At 34.5% G+C, this 13,725-nt stretch overlaps 1 protein-coding gene across 3 annotated transcripts in view; it reads left to right on the top strand.

Annotated features, from left to right (window-relative positions):
• The window catches only part of LOC144440077 (uncharacterized), a 31,746-nt gene that overhangs the window by 7,383 nt on the left and 10,638 nt on the right, over positions 1-13,725 (top strand). For 2 of the 3 annotated variants that reach the window (XM_078129325.1, XM_078129323.1), the window contains exons 3-13: positions 1,725-2,225; positions 2,585-2,674; positions 2,886-3,377; positions 3,609-3,707; positions 3,810-3,881; positions 4,367-4,495; positions 6,613-6,711; positions 7,923-8,000; positions 10,569-10,694; positions 11,341-11,595; positions 12,342-12,776. In XM_078129325.1, the coding sequence (XP_077985451.1) occupies positions 1,725-2,225; positions 2,585-2,674; positions 2,886-3,377; positions 3,609-3,707; positions 3,810-3,881; positions 4,367-4,495; positions 6,613-6,711; positions 7,923-8,000; positions 10,569-10,694; positions 11,341-11,595; positions 12,342-12,776 (2,376 nt within the window). The remainder of the gene's footprint in view (positions 1-1,724; positions 2,226-2,584; positions 2,675-2,885; positions 3,378-3,608; positions 3,708-3,809; positions 3,882-4,366; positions 4,496-6,612; positions 6,712-7,922; positions 8,001-10,568; positions 10,695-11,340; positions 11,596-12,341; positions 12,777-13,725) is intronic. The other variant, XM_078129326.1, reaches the window with a different exon arrangement.

Genomic DNA, 13,725 nt, shown 5'->3' with positions numbered 1-13,725 from the left:
TATGACTGGGTCTATTTAGATTTGTCCATCTACTGTGGCCCATTTTGGCTGAATATTAGCCTTCAACGGGCATCTCCCAGAGTGGGGTAACATGTGTGTGCATGCGTACACTAGCATGCACCAAATGATTTCAACAAAACCTAGCCCAAAGGTAACATACTATGGGAGACATATGCACGTCAGTTGTTTTCAAACGACTCAAGTATGGCCGTATGGCGGCCATATTTGTTGTAAAACTTCACACTTTGCATCATAACTTTGGAGGTGTAATATATAGTGACTCCAATCAAGTGCCTACACACATATGATCAAATATGAGCTTTGTTTTAGACATTGACTTTTGGCCTTGAAATGTTTCTCCATATTCATAGTTTTTTATTCAAACATTCGATTATATTTGAATCATGGCTTTTATTTTAGCACAACTGAACTGTTAAGGCACAGTAGTGCTATAGGCATAGCAAAGTGTATGTCTGTCTGTCTCTGTGTGGGGGAATGTGTGTGCAAACAACTGAAAGTCAAAATCCGCTGTTAAGATTGCCATGATATTTGGTGGGTATATTACCTTGAGTGTCTGGTTGGAAAATTGTTCAAATCAAAATGAACTTACTTCTTAGAGGTGTTTAAATCTAGAATTATTCATGACATCATGATCCCATCGGTGATATGCAAATTAGGGCTATCAATTAGGTTTCTTTGCCAAAAATGCAGATATGCCTAGCAACAGGACCACGCCCATAGAAACAGCTAAATGGTGGTTTATCTTGCAAAGATGAAAAGTGGGAAGGGTAGGCAAGTTAATAAAGACTCCAAAAATGTATTCAATATCCCTAGCAACAAGGCCATGTCCATAGCTACAACCAATTACAGTTGAGACATATGCCCGTCCCTTAATTTAGTGATCTTACCTGTATAGCAAAATGGGAACCATAGTTGAGATAAAAAGGGCAGTTTGCCTTATCTCCACACGTTTAATACATACAGACAAGCGTCTGCCCAGCTTTATCAATGGTAGGCTTTCTGATGTAGCCTTGACCTTTGATCTTGCCGAACATTTTCAAGTCAAAATAAATGAACTCTGTATTTCAGTAACTGAAGATATTGAATCCACAAAACTCCATTTAAGTATCTACACTAATACAAAAGTATACCTTCTTTTTATACCTTGACCGTTGACTTTGACCTCAATGGTCAAGGTCATATAGCTAATTGGTCAATAAATCATGAACTTTTTTGTCTATATTTACAGAGGTTAGCTTGAAAGCTGAATACAAAAAGAAGCTTTGAGCTAGACCTTCAACGTCAAGGTCATATACCATATTGTCCAATTACATGTAATTCAAATTACATGTAATTCAAGTTTTATCCTAAGAGACATCATTCAAATGTGTACGTCCACACTGTTAGCGGTATAGTTCCAGGCTTGTATTGGTTAATATTGGTCAAAAAGAAAATCTCTTGCGTCGATTTCCAAAGAAACCAGGGCTATCATCAACATAAACTACCACTTGTATTTAGACAGTTCAGTCTGCATGTTATGTTTGTCCACTTTAAAATGTCTTCATTTACATTCTTTTCCATTAAAACGATACAACAACTGAACAATACGGGTTATGCAACAATTTGTGAATCAATCTATATACCTATAAACCTCAGTTACGTGAATTACGCTCCTTGAATATATTATATAAATTATTTTAATACATTTGCTACATCACTTTCAGCTCTCCCAGTCAAAATTGAACACAGCGATCAACCTTATATGGAAGCGGTTGAACAAAGGAAACAACACTGTCAAACAATAGAGCAACAAGAACATACGAAAGACAAGGCAATACCATGCGATATTCAAAGTCTGACACAATATAAAAAAGAAATTGACAACCTCGCAAAGGACAACAATAAAACGATTAAGAAGAACGTACAAGGTATCGTAAACAATCACGAAGAAGTTGAAAGAATAACTCAAATCAGCGAAAAACATTCAGCTAATCTTGAGGAAGTTGACCAAGGATCCTTACGTCTAAAACTAAACTTTTCTTGTCTTTTGAATTTGTACAATTTTGAAGCAAGCTGTCGATCTGGTGCATTTGCTAAAGATATAGAACCGTTATTGATAACTCATGAAATAATAGAAAATTCCAGCAAATTTAATATAACACCTCGGCTAAAAGCTCTCTACGATCAAGAAAACTTTAGAAGAATTGAAAAGTTTTTTCTTGAAAGTAAGTATTATTTTCGTTTACTACTTCACGCTATTAAAGTCCTGTTCATGCTATATAAATGCATAATATATGGCCATGCTGTATTTAACATTTTTGCCATGTTCAGCGCAAAATGATGTAACCAGTCAACAGTTATAGATTCGTGGTAATATACTGGCATTGTCACCAAAAACAAAAGAACAAGTCGCCGAGATCCCTGGGCATATGATCCTGGGACAATGCTGAGGTTCACTACTAATCACGAACAGCTGAACATATTGTCACCGTTGACACTGTCATAGATAGTCCATGATGGCTTTAAATTTTCTGAAGAATATCTTAAATATATAGTAACCATTGAAAATATGATTTATTTGCAGGGGATGGACGAATAAGGAAGGATTTACCTACCTCGCCAGAAATAGCAATCGAATCGGATATCAGCCTGAAAGATCCTAGATTCGTTGACTGTAAGTACATTTGACTATCGTGTTTAAAAAAAATATGTAAAGCATGGGACATATCAGTATGTTTCGTTATCGAATTGAGTCTTCGATTGTAGTAGTAAAATACCAATTACAAATTAACTACAGAAAAGATTATTAAAAACTGGTATATTTAAAATTAGCTGTCTTGTCGTGTCTTTTCACAAAACTTGTTATATATATGTTTTATCTACAGATCTCCACGTACATATAAACTTGAACCAAAGTAACTATAACAAGAAATTGGAGGAGTACGAACAAAGACAACAGTGTTCTAGTATTGAAAGGCAACAGAACACAACTGATAATAGTCTGCTATACATTCTTGGACTCCTACGTATTATGGGTATACGAGACTATATGAATGATACTCTAAGTCATAGAATACACGCCATCAACGGTGATGAAGAGCTGTTTGAAAAACTGAAAGGCGTTTGTTTAAACAGCTCCGCTAATCTCATTGAAACTGACGAGGAAGACTTCTCTTTAAAGTTTACATTTTCCAGTCTCTTTGACTTATATAGGTTTGAGAGCAAATGTCGTTTGAGACGTTTTGCTGACGAGTTGGAAGCATTGTTGATAACTGGTGAAATGAGAGAGAAATCTGACAAAGTAAACATACAACCCAAACTACAAGTCACCTATGAACAAAACAACTTTAAAGAGATAGAAGATTTCTTTATACAGAGTGAGTATCATATTATAAAGCGTTATTAAGAATAATAATTCTGATTTAAGCTAGTTATAATAGATCATAAATGTTCTTTACAATATATACATTGTCATTTTCATAATCTTTCATATAGCAAATCACATTGCATAAGTTCACAGCATTCTCTTATTCAAATATGAATGTAAAAAATCTAAAAGACTAATTATGGTTTGCTTTCATTTCATTCTTTTTTCATATGGGGTGAAGGTGAAAAGCAAAAAGTGGAAACTGTAGCAACTACGCCTGAGAGTGGGATATCAGAAACAGATGCCAATGATGATACTACGGTGCCACGTTTCACGCCAAGTAAATATATTCATAGAAACCTGATACTACTATTTGCTTTTTGTCTGTAATTTGCATAAAAGCATGTGTGTACGTTAATTCTTTTTACTTACCTTTTAACAGGCTATGATGAACAAGCACATACAAAAACTTGGATAGCCAGGGATGGTGCTGACTTTCATGTCTACGATCAATGTAAGTATGTCGTCATAGGCGCTAGCTCCCATATCAATATTAATTATGTTTTGAAATCCAGAGTCAAGACGTTCTTGCTTGGAACGCGTGTAGAACGGAGCCCATTCACGACCGGCATTCACGTTATTAGTTTTTCGTAGAAAAACACAGTTTCTAACTATATAATACTTCTGCATCTTTAAAAGTAAATCTTATATCTATCTTATCACTTATGAAGGGAAAACGGTGTCAAAATTTAGGATCGATGTAATAAAAATATAATTTTCTGCATCTTACATATTTTGATAAGAATAAGAGTTTGAAAAGATTTGTTTTTGCGCAATATCATACATTACTGTTCATTCTAGGACTTGCTCATGTAATGTTACGCTTGCAAAGATTTTGAGAAGCGCTCTGCCATGGAGATTGAAACATCTCATCAAATGAACAAAACATTGGTGATTTTTTCCGTTTTGTTTGAGTGAATTTCTTCGCTTTGCCAGTAGACTCTACGAATCAACAACATCAATGGATACGATGGCGATGGTTTATAAACTGGATTGACCCACTGTATGTGACAAACCTAATGTTTGTCGTCGTTATTGTTGTAATATTGGGACCTTCTATTAAATCAGGTGATGTAATATTTCCATTCGAAATATTAATTGTTTATGACATCTTGAGCAATTTACAGAAAGAGCATTTGTTTTGCTGAAGAGTTGGAAGTATTGTTGATAACTGGTGAAATGAGAGAGAAATCTGCAAAACTAAACATACAACCCAAACTACAAGTCACCTATGAACCAAATAAATTTAAAGAGATAGAAGATTTCTTTATACAGAGTGAGTAGCATATTATAAGTTTAATTAACATAATAATACTAATCTAAGCTACTAATAATAGCTCATCAATGTTTCTTGCAATGGACACATTTTCATCTTCATAATCATAGCAAATCTCATAGCATCAGTTTAACAAAGTCTATTATTCAAATTATAGTGTGAGTGGTGAAAATATCCAATATATTATAAATTATAGCTTGTTTTCATTCTTATGCCGTAGAAGACCCCATCTACTTTTGCACTGCAAACCCTGAAATTTGCTTTACGTATTCGTGAACATTGTGAAATCTCGCAAGAAATAGTAACTGTTTTTCTAATCTGTTGTGAGTATACCTCTGATGGGAAGTAACCAACGACATAGAAACAATATGGAAAACAACGGAAAGCATAACTATCTGAACTAGACACTCACACATGAAATACACAATCCACACAAAAAAACACACAAAAAAAGAAAATCTATCTGCCCTACCTATTCGAAAATTAAGCGTAATCGGAACCAAACAATGTTTTAGGCCTAAGCACTGAACCACTATTTTTAACGAGCAATAGACTCTACATTGCGCGATTACTCGAAAAATAAGCGACAAATAATATCCCAAATTAGCCAGGAACAGACGCATTGTACACTGGGATAGGGATTCCGGGTAAGCAATCGATGGAGGTGCTCAATTAGTTATGCCTACGTCCCCAGTGCCCATAAGAGCGTATATGTGACACTGACATATGTAGATGCATGCGCTAAAACTTTCCGTGACGTAAACATACGTAATTGAGCACGTCGACTGTTTGCATACCCAGAATTCCCTATTCCGGTGTATAGCGGGTCTATTTATGGTTGCTTTAAATAATGTTATTTCCTTATTTTGAGAGAAATTGCGCGATGAACAGTTGGTGAAAGGGAATCAGCTAGGATTGACTTAGCCTCGCACTTGTTCCGTTTAACACTTACTTCTACCTAAAATAAATATCGTAGCTGTCCCCCACTTATGCAGTGAAACGTGTGTCAGGTTTAGGGGAAGATGAAATGAAAATATGTGTCATTTGCATGTCGTATCTCCTTAAATTTGTCAAAGAACTGTTCTTCAAAACGTCAAGGATAACACTGTATTGATAGACTTCAATGGTGTCTATATGAATAAAACATCATCATGGTGAAGTAATATCGTACAATTGAGGTCAAAGTCATTGCTTGTGTCTTAGAAAAAGGAGTACACACAAGCAAGGTGACCCTATAAAGAAGTTACACATTGACCGTGCAGATGTTCAATGTTGAAAGTGTCTAACTAGCGCATTACCGTACCCCTAAACATGTGGGGACACACAAAAACCTTGTTATTGAAATCGAATTCAATGTCAAGCCAGTGACTGACTTGAATACTTACTTTCATAAAATAGATGTACAAATATGAATACCTTCGAAAAGTTTGAAATAATTGAAAGTATTCACATTTCAACGTCAATATGGTGTCACAGTTAAAGGTCAATTCCCCCTTAAAAAAGAAACAATTACGTACTTTAGATAATACTGGTGTTGATATTTGAATTGAGCTAGTGTGTATTCAACTTCCTAATCCATGTGTCAGAAATGTAAATGTTAATCAATGTGGATGGACAAGATATGGATCATTCCTTTGGCCCTTCCAGACAACACTGTATAAGTTAATACAATATTACAGAATAAAATATTGGTACAATTTCGTTAATTAGATTGTTAATGTCAAACGTTGCATAATAATTACACCAACAGGGATTTTCTGAGTTATGTGACACCAGACTTGGTATTATTAACTCTCTTAATACATATGCTGACAAGCGTCTCGGTTTTAATACAATATCAGTCTTATATGTTCATACATATCAAATCGTTCAATAAAGCAGTGTAAGTTTATGTTCTTTCACTTTACAGGAGATGGGAAGATAAGAAATCAGAGAGAATATGTCGTTGAAGAAGATATTTTTAAGGAAGAGTTAACTTTTCATCACACTGGTGCTTTTCTCCTTGAACGTAAGTAACTGGATAGTATGCAAATTTAAGATTAAATGATACATGAACAAGCTATACAAGATATGTATCCTTATTCAGGACGTTACCAGATTATATATGTTTCCAGTGCCATAGAATGGAAGCACCAACATTAACATTAGTATTGTACAGACGGCAGCTCTGCTCAAATTGTTGTCATAGTGGGGGAAGGTTGACTCTCTGTCATTGTCGGTCGTCTGTCAACTTATTTATTTATTTCCATCTTCTTCTCAAAAATTGACTGTTGGATTGCGTTGACGTGTGCCTTGAGGAGACTTTGTTCAGATTTGTTCATTCCAAATCAATATGAATCATATTCTATGCTATTTTTTAGTAATTTTGGTGAAAAATGATATCTTCTCTGAAACTGGTAGTCAGATTGTCCTGACGTTTGATTTACTGTTCATGTGCCTTGGGCAGAGTCTATTCAGACTGTTCATGCCAAGTTGATATGAATTGTCTTTTTTGGCAGCTTTTTTGGATAACATTTTTGAATTAGATAGTTTGCTACAATGCAAATTGACTTAATGAAGTAGGCCATTTAAACCAAACTAAACAGGGGTTCAGAGGTGCTATATGTATGTGTGTCTTTAAGTCTTTTTGTCTTTTTATCTGTCTGTCTGTCTGTCTGTCTGTCTGTCTGTCTGTCTGTCTGTCTGTCTGTCTGTCTGTCTGTCTGTCTGTGTCTGTCTGTATGTCTGTCTGTCTGTCTGTATGTACGTACGTGAGCCACATAAAGTCGAAAACTACCAGATTGATTACCTGGGTCTTTAGTTCAGACATCATTGAGGGTGTGTAGATAGAATGTGTTCAAATGAAAGTGAAAGGACGACAGGTTTGCCATACAGGTGCTACAAGGCAATTGCACTATTATTTACTTGACGGCTCCAAATTGGTGTAAATTCCATTGTGCAGACATGCATACAATCTGTTAATTGTGACATGGGATGCATTAGCTGTTCTCTTTTTCCATTTTGGAGATGGAGGCATATATATAGAAACCGAAACCATTTATGACAATGAAGTAACAGAGGAAGACATCACTGTCAATACAGATGAAGTGTATCTCATTGAAAGGAAGCATATTGAGTGTTAACAAGTTCAGAAATACTCCAAATAAAAGAACGGACATATTTAGGTTTTGAATCTGCCTAATCTTTTGATTAAAAGGTGTGTATTTTTCTTCTGTACAGGACATGATGAAATATGGAAACAAGAATTGAATTTGGATTGGAAGACATATATTACTTCTGCCAATGCTAATAATGAAAGTGAGTATGTTAAAGCCATACATATAGCTACTAAGAAACTGCAAGACACAATGTAAAAATAGCGCCAATGGCATTGTAGCACAACTATACACTTTAAGAAAATGTTTATCCATATGCTGATCCATGCTAGGTATAGGTGTTCATTGCTGAATGGTTATCCAGTTGCCTATCCATCCAAGATAGTACCTTTGTGATATACATGATCGTATGGCTGTTGCTATAGGCGTGGTCTTGTTGCTAGGCACATTGACATACATTTTTGAACATTTAGTCATTCGTCTATTATAATTCCCTGTTGTTATCTTTACAATATATATAATCATTTGGCTGTTGCTATGGGCACCGTCTTGTTTCTAGGCAAATTTACATACATTTTTTGAATGTTCAATTGTTTATTAATCCCTATTGTTATCTTTGCAATATATGCAATAGTTCGGCTGTTCCTATAGACGTGGTTTTGTTGCTGGGCATATTTGCTTAAACATTTTGATTGTTTGTTCGCTTGTCTAAGAATCCCTGTTGCTATCTTTGTGAAATACACCATCTTTTGGCTGTTGCTATTGTCTTGGTTATGATTGATAGGGAGATTTTCATATTTTTAGCTCCCGTATGCGAGCTCATGTCGCAGCTGTCTGTCTGTCTGTCTCTGCGTGTCTGTGTCTTTGTGCATAATTTTTTCCACTGATATCTCAAAAAGTACTGAAAATATTCTGCAATTTACTATATGGCATTATCAGTTTATGATTAGTTTTTGGTGGGAGGGGCTCTCATAATTAATGTCAATTTGCACAGTTAATGATTTTATAAATGGTGCTATATATGCAGAACGGCTTCACCAAATTCAATGAAACTTGCTACATCTATGGATCATACAACGATATAAAAGCACTAAAATTCGTCAACTTGTATCAAGTTATTTAAGGGCTAATTTGTATAACTAATGAATGTCTGTAACTAAAGTTATGCATCCTGAAGGACTTTATCAAATTTGATGAAACTTGCCTAATATATTGATCATACAGAGATATGGCAGTTCTTAATGAAATTTAGCGCTATCAATTAATTGCTGATTTGCATAATTAACGAACCTTTGGCAATTAGGGTTTATACCACGAAAAACTTAACCAAATGTTATCCAAACACCCCACGAACTGTGAGATCGAAAACCTCCGGTTTAAACGTTTACTCAATTGTCTACCAGATGATGTTATCATTTTAGCAAAATATATTGGCATTTGGTGGTTGCTAAGGGCGTAGTCATGGTTGCTACGGCAATTTGTGTCAAAATGTATTAAATAAACTTTACAGAATAACAATTCTACAAACATCTCACCAAATTTCAGTCTTATTGGCCAAGTACTTTGTGAGATATAAATATTTGACCAAAATTCACATTTTTTACACCTAATTTGCATATCACCGATGAGATAATTATATGCTTAATATTTCTTCATCTATTTCTTCATCTTTTAGCCATAATTTGCATATCACTGATTGAATCATCATGTCATGAACAAATCTTAATCTACACACCCCTAAGAATGTTCCCACCAATCTGCTCAGTAGTTTTCAAGTTTTTTAAAACTAAAAATGACATTTGTGAACCACATCACACACCTGTGATGCGATCGTCTTGCTTTGAACAATTTCCCAACGAGACACAAAAAGTAATGTCCCCCACCAAATACCAAGGCAATCGGTCCACACATACATACATACATACATCCATCCATCCATCCATCCATCCATCCATACATACATACATACATACATACATCCATATATACATACATACATACATACATACATACATACATACATACATACATACATACATACATACATAAACACATACATACATACATACATACATACATACAATACATACATACATACATACATAGTTACATACATAAATACATACATACATACATACATACATACATACATGTATAAATACATACATACACATGTACATACATACATACATACATACATCCATCCATCCATCCATCCATCCATCCATCCATCCATACATACATACATACATACATACATACATACATCCATACATACATACATACATACATACATACATACATACATACATACATACATACATACATACAATACATACATACATACATAGTTACATACATACATACATACATACATACATACATACATACATGTATAAATACATACATACATACATACATACATACATACATACATACATACATACATACATGTATGGCCCTCACCACTCACTTGTACATACTGAAGACTCCCTATATTTAGTATAAATCACAATACACTTTGTAGTTTGGATAATATCAAGCAGTGAATCACCTACATACAAGTAATCCGACATACATACATACATACATACATACATACATACATACATACATACATACATACATACATACATACATACATACATACATACATACATAAATTTCAGTCATTTGCAAAACTTCGTGTTTTCACTTATGTGTGTCACAGCTACTCTCCAGCTATATATAAATTAATTAACAGGAATTATGTTGTGTCTCTTCCATTTAGGTTTAAATCAACAATATAAAGATGAAATATGGCCAGGGTTTCTACAATGGATTGATCCGTTATATTTGATGAACCTAATTTTTGTTATCATTGTTCTGGTAATTTTCAAACCTTCAGTCTCAACAGGTAATGTATGATTTAAAATTACAATAAACTTTACATTGGTTACTTTGATTTTAAATAAACCTCCAGTCTATTGTAGAGACAAACGAATGTGTCTGACACTAGTACTTGCATGTCTTTCATTTCCAATTCGAACAATACCAGTTTGGGCCACCCTTACTGAAAATTCAAAACCTGCATTCAGCACTGTCTGTCAATTTATTTTCTGTACATCTTTAGTTATGAAACCTGTGTACCAATGAACCATTTACCAAGCAGCGTCAAGCCAAAGAGAGGAGATGGAGCGTTCTTTCACTGGAGTCAATTTGATCACAACTTCCCATTTATTGCTTCTTGCATCTGTCTTGTTCTTACCATGTAAACATTCATTTACGTCCGATTGTAACTGCATTGTAGGAGTATCCTTTTATTTTTGTCTTTCGCAAACAATAAATAAAAACATTCAGGATGATTCCGCAGCATTTCCAGTTGTATTTACCAAAATAACCTTTCAATTCGATTGTTTACTTTTACGTCAAAGAACGTAAATTTAATATAATTTAGTTGGAGAGATAGCTGTAACTTAATATACTCCAGAAATATTTTTTTTTGTACAATTGTTGGGGAAAACTCTTGATTCCATTGATCTGTATTTTCTCTTTTTTGGCAGGAAATGGCATTCTGTTACTTGAAGTAGATACTAACAAAGGATTTAAGCCATCACATAAAAAGAAACTTCTACGGCTTTTCAGTGCCAAGCTGTGTACAAGATACAGAACTCACAGTTGTGATATTTTGGAACTCTCTGTAAAAGTGACTGAACCATTAAAGAAAATCCTGAGGAAAAGACAGAATGTGCTATTTTTATTTGGGATCAAACGATACGTGGTTGTTAAAGTTGGCAACGTAAAATTAAATATTCCAGGTATAGTCAATACTTATATATATCATGGGAATATTAAGATTTGACTCTATAGTTTTCCAGACACACATTGTCGTTGCATTTATCTGACCAATATTAAATGTAATGCCAATCAAATTGTGTACACAGAAGATTACATTATTAGTGGTGTGAAACTTCTAGAGGTATGAAGAAATCAATACACAAGTTTATTATTTGCATAATTTGGGAAGAATTGTAGACCAAAAAGTTTAATTCATTTCACTCAATGACCAAATTGTTTATATATGTATATAAACTAATTTAAACTTGTATTGTAGTAATATACCCCCTTTAAGGAGACACATAAACTGACTTAAGAATGTGGTAATCTGAAGCCTTCAGGTGATCGACCCATGTTCCACATTTACTTGGTTACATGCTACTAGCTAACATACAGTATAGAAATAAGAGCCTAACGATCATAGATCATCAACTCATGTGAAATTGGCAAACCACCAAGATTGGCTCCGAATCAACTGAAATAATTGTAATACTGCAAAGGACTTATATACACTATACCCACTGCACTTTCAACAAATTAATATTAAAGGTATTCGAATGTGAAATGACTTAATCCCAACTATATCACTAAGTAGAACAACTATGCTGTAATTAAATCCTAATGTCATGAAACTTGTCATTCATAAAACAAGTATGTTATTTTATATCTCACACGAATATTCTTTCATTTAATCTACATCAGTAATAAAATTATATCTCATTCCCAGGAATGATGCACCATTTCAAAGTTCACGGCAGAAGATGTATCAATTCAAGTAGCGATGCCTTACTATGTAGAAGTTTATCATTGTCAAGGAAGAGTACTGACCTCAGCACGATATGTTTGAACATGTTTGATATAGTCCCATGGTGTTCGCAAAATCAACTACAGCAAGCAAATTCTTCACTATCCACACAGAAACAACTGAATCTGCAACTAAAGAAACAGATTAGTGAATACACTAAAAATAAAACAGACCAAACTGAACAAATTAATTCACTTAATATACAACTGAAGACAAAGGAGGATAGGATCAAGCAATTACAATGTCAACTAAAAACGCCACAAGATACTATCAAGACTCATCTGTCGGCGCCGGACAATACGCAACCTCTGGATATACCAACTTTTGGGAAAATAGAAGTTAGGAAAGAATTTCAAGGTAAAATTAAGTTGCTTTTTCAATAATTTAGGAATTCATGAATGAATTCTGCACGCAACTGGCTAAGATTATTTGTATATTCTCTCCCGGTATTCCGAATGAGTGCTACGTCATCGAGGATGAATGATTCCCCTCATGTCGGCTGTATCCCTCCGAGCCGATACAGAAGCCATAGGGGAATCATGAGTCGGAAATGACGTAGCACGAATGTGAAATACCGGGATATTATCTATTTATTATATACATAGACCTACTATAATTCGTGATGACAATTTTAAACTAAAATAATCTCAAACTTACGATGAACGAGCATTAATTTTATGAAGTGATGGGGCTACAGGGCTCAGCTGTTCATTCAGTTTTCAGAATGTAGTCGCTATTGGGACAGCTGCCGTCGCTATACTTATATGTCGAGATCAGTAAAATTACACCACAGACATTCAGGTAGGGAACATTCTGCCAACGATGGGACGTTTGTCAAGAGCAGTGATTAATTCTTTGACAAAATATAAACACTTTCATCAGAAACAATGTGACATACCGAAATACTGACTAATGTCTAGTAACGAACAAATGCCTACACCGCTTAAGCCTAGAACTCGGCTCAGAGTCATACACTAAGAACACTAACACTGGCAATGTAAAACGTTGAAAACACTTTGTCAAAAGTCATTAAAAAATTATATCTATAGTTGAATTTAACGGACAACAATTTCACTGCGTTGCGCAACTATCACAATTGGAGGTTTTACAATGTTGTACTGTTACCATGGCCTGGTAAGTTAGAATGCAAGCCGTTTTACTTTTTGGTCGGCATTTGATGATATCATCAAATATTTGATGATATCATCGAATCAAATAATTTGCTGATATCATTAAATGAAATTGATAATATCGGCAAATTGGTCGATTTGATGATATCATCAAAAGAATTGATGATATCGTTAAA

The sequence above is a fragment of the Glandiceps talaboti genome, chromosome 9, assembly GCF_964340395.1.
Source record: "Glandiceps talaboti chromosome 9, keGlaTala1.1, whole genome shotgun sequence".
NCBI classification, from domain to species: Eukaryota; Metazoa; Hemichordata; class Enteropneusta; family Spengelidae; genus Glandiceps; species Glandiceps talaboti.
Note: the sequence above shows the minus strand (reverse complement) of the source record. Positions and strands in the feature narration are given on the sequence as shown.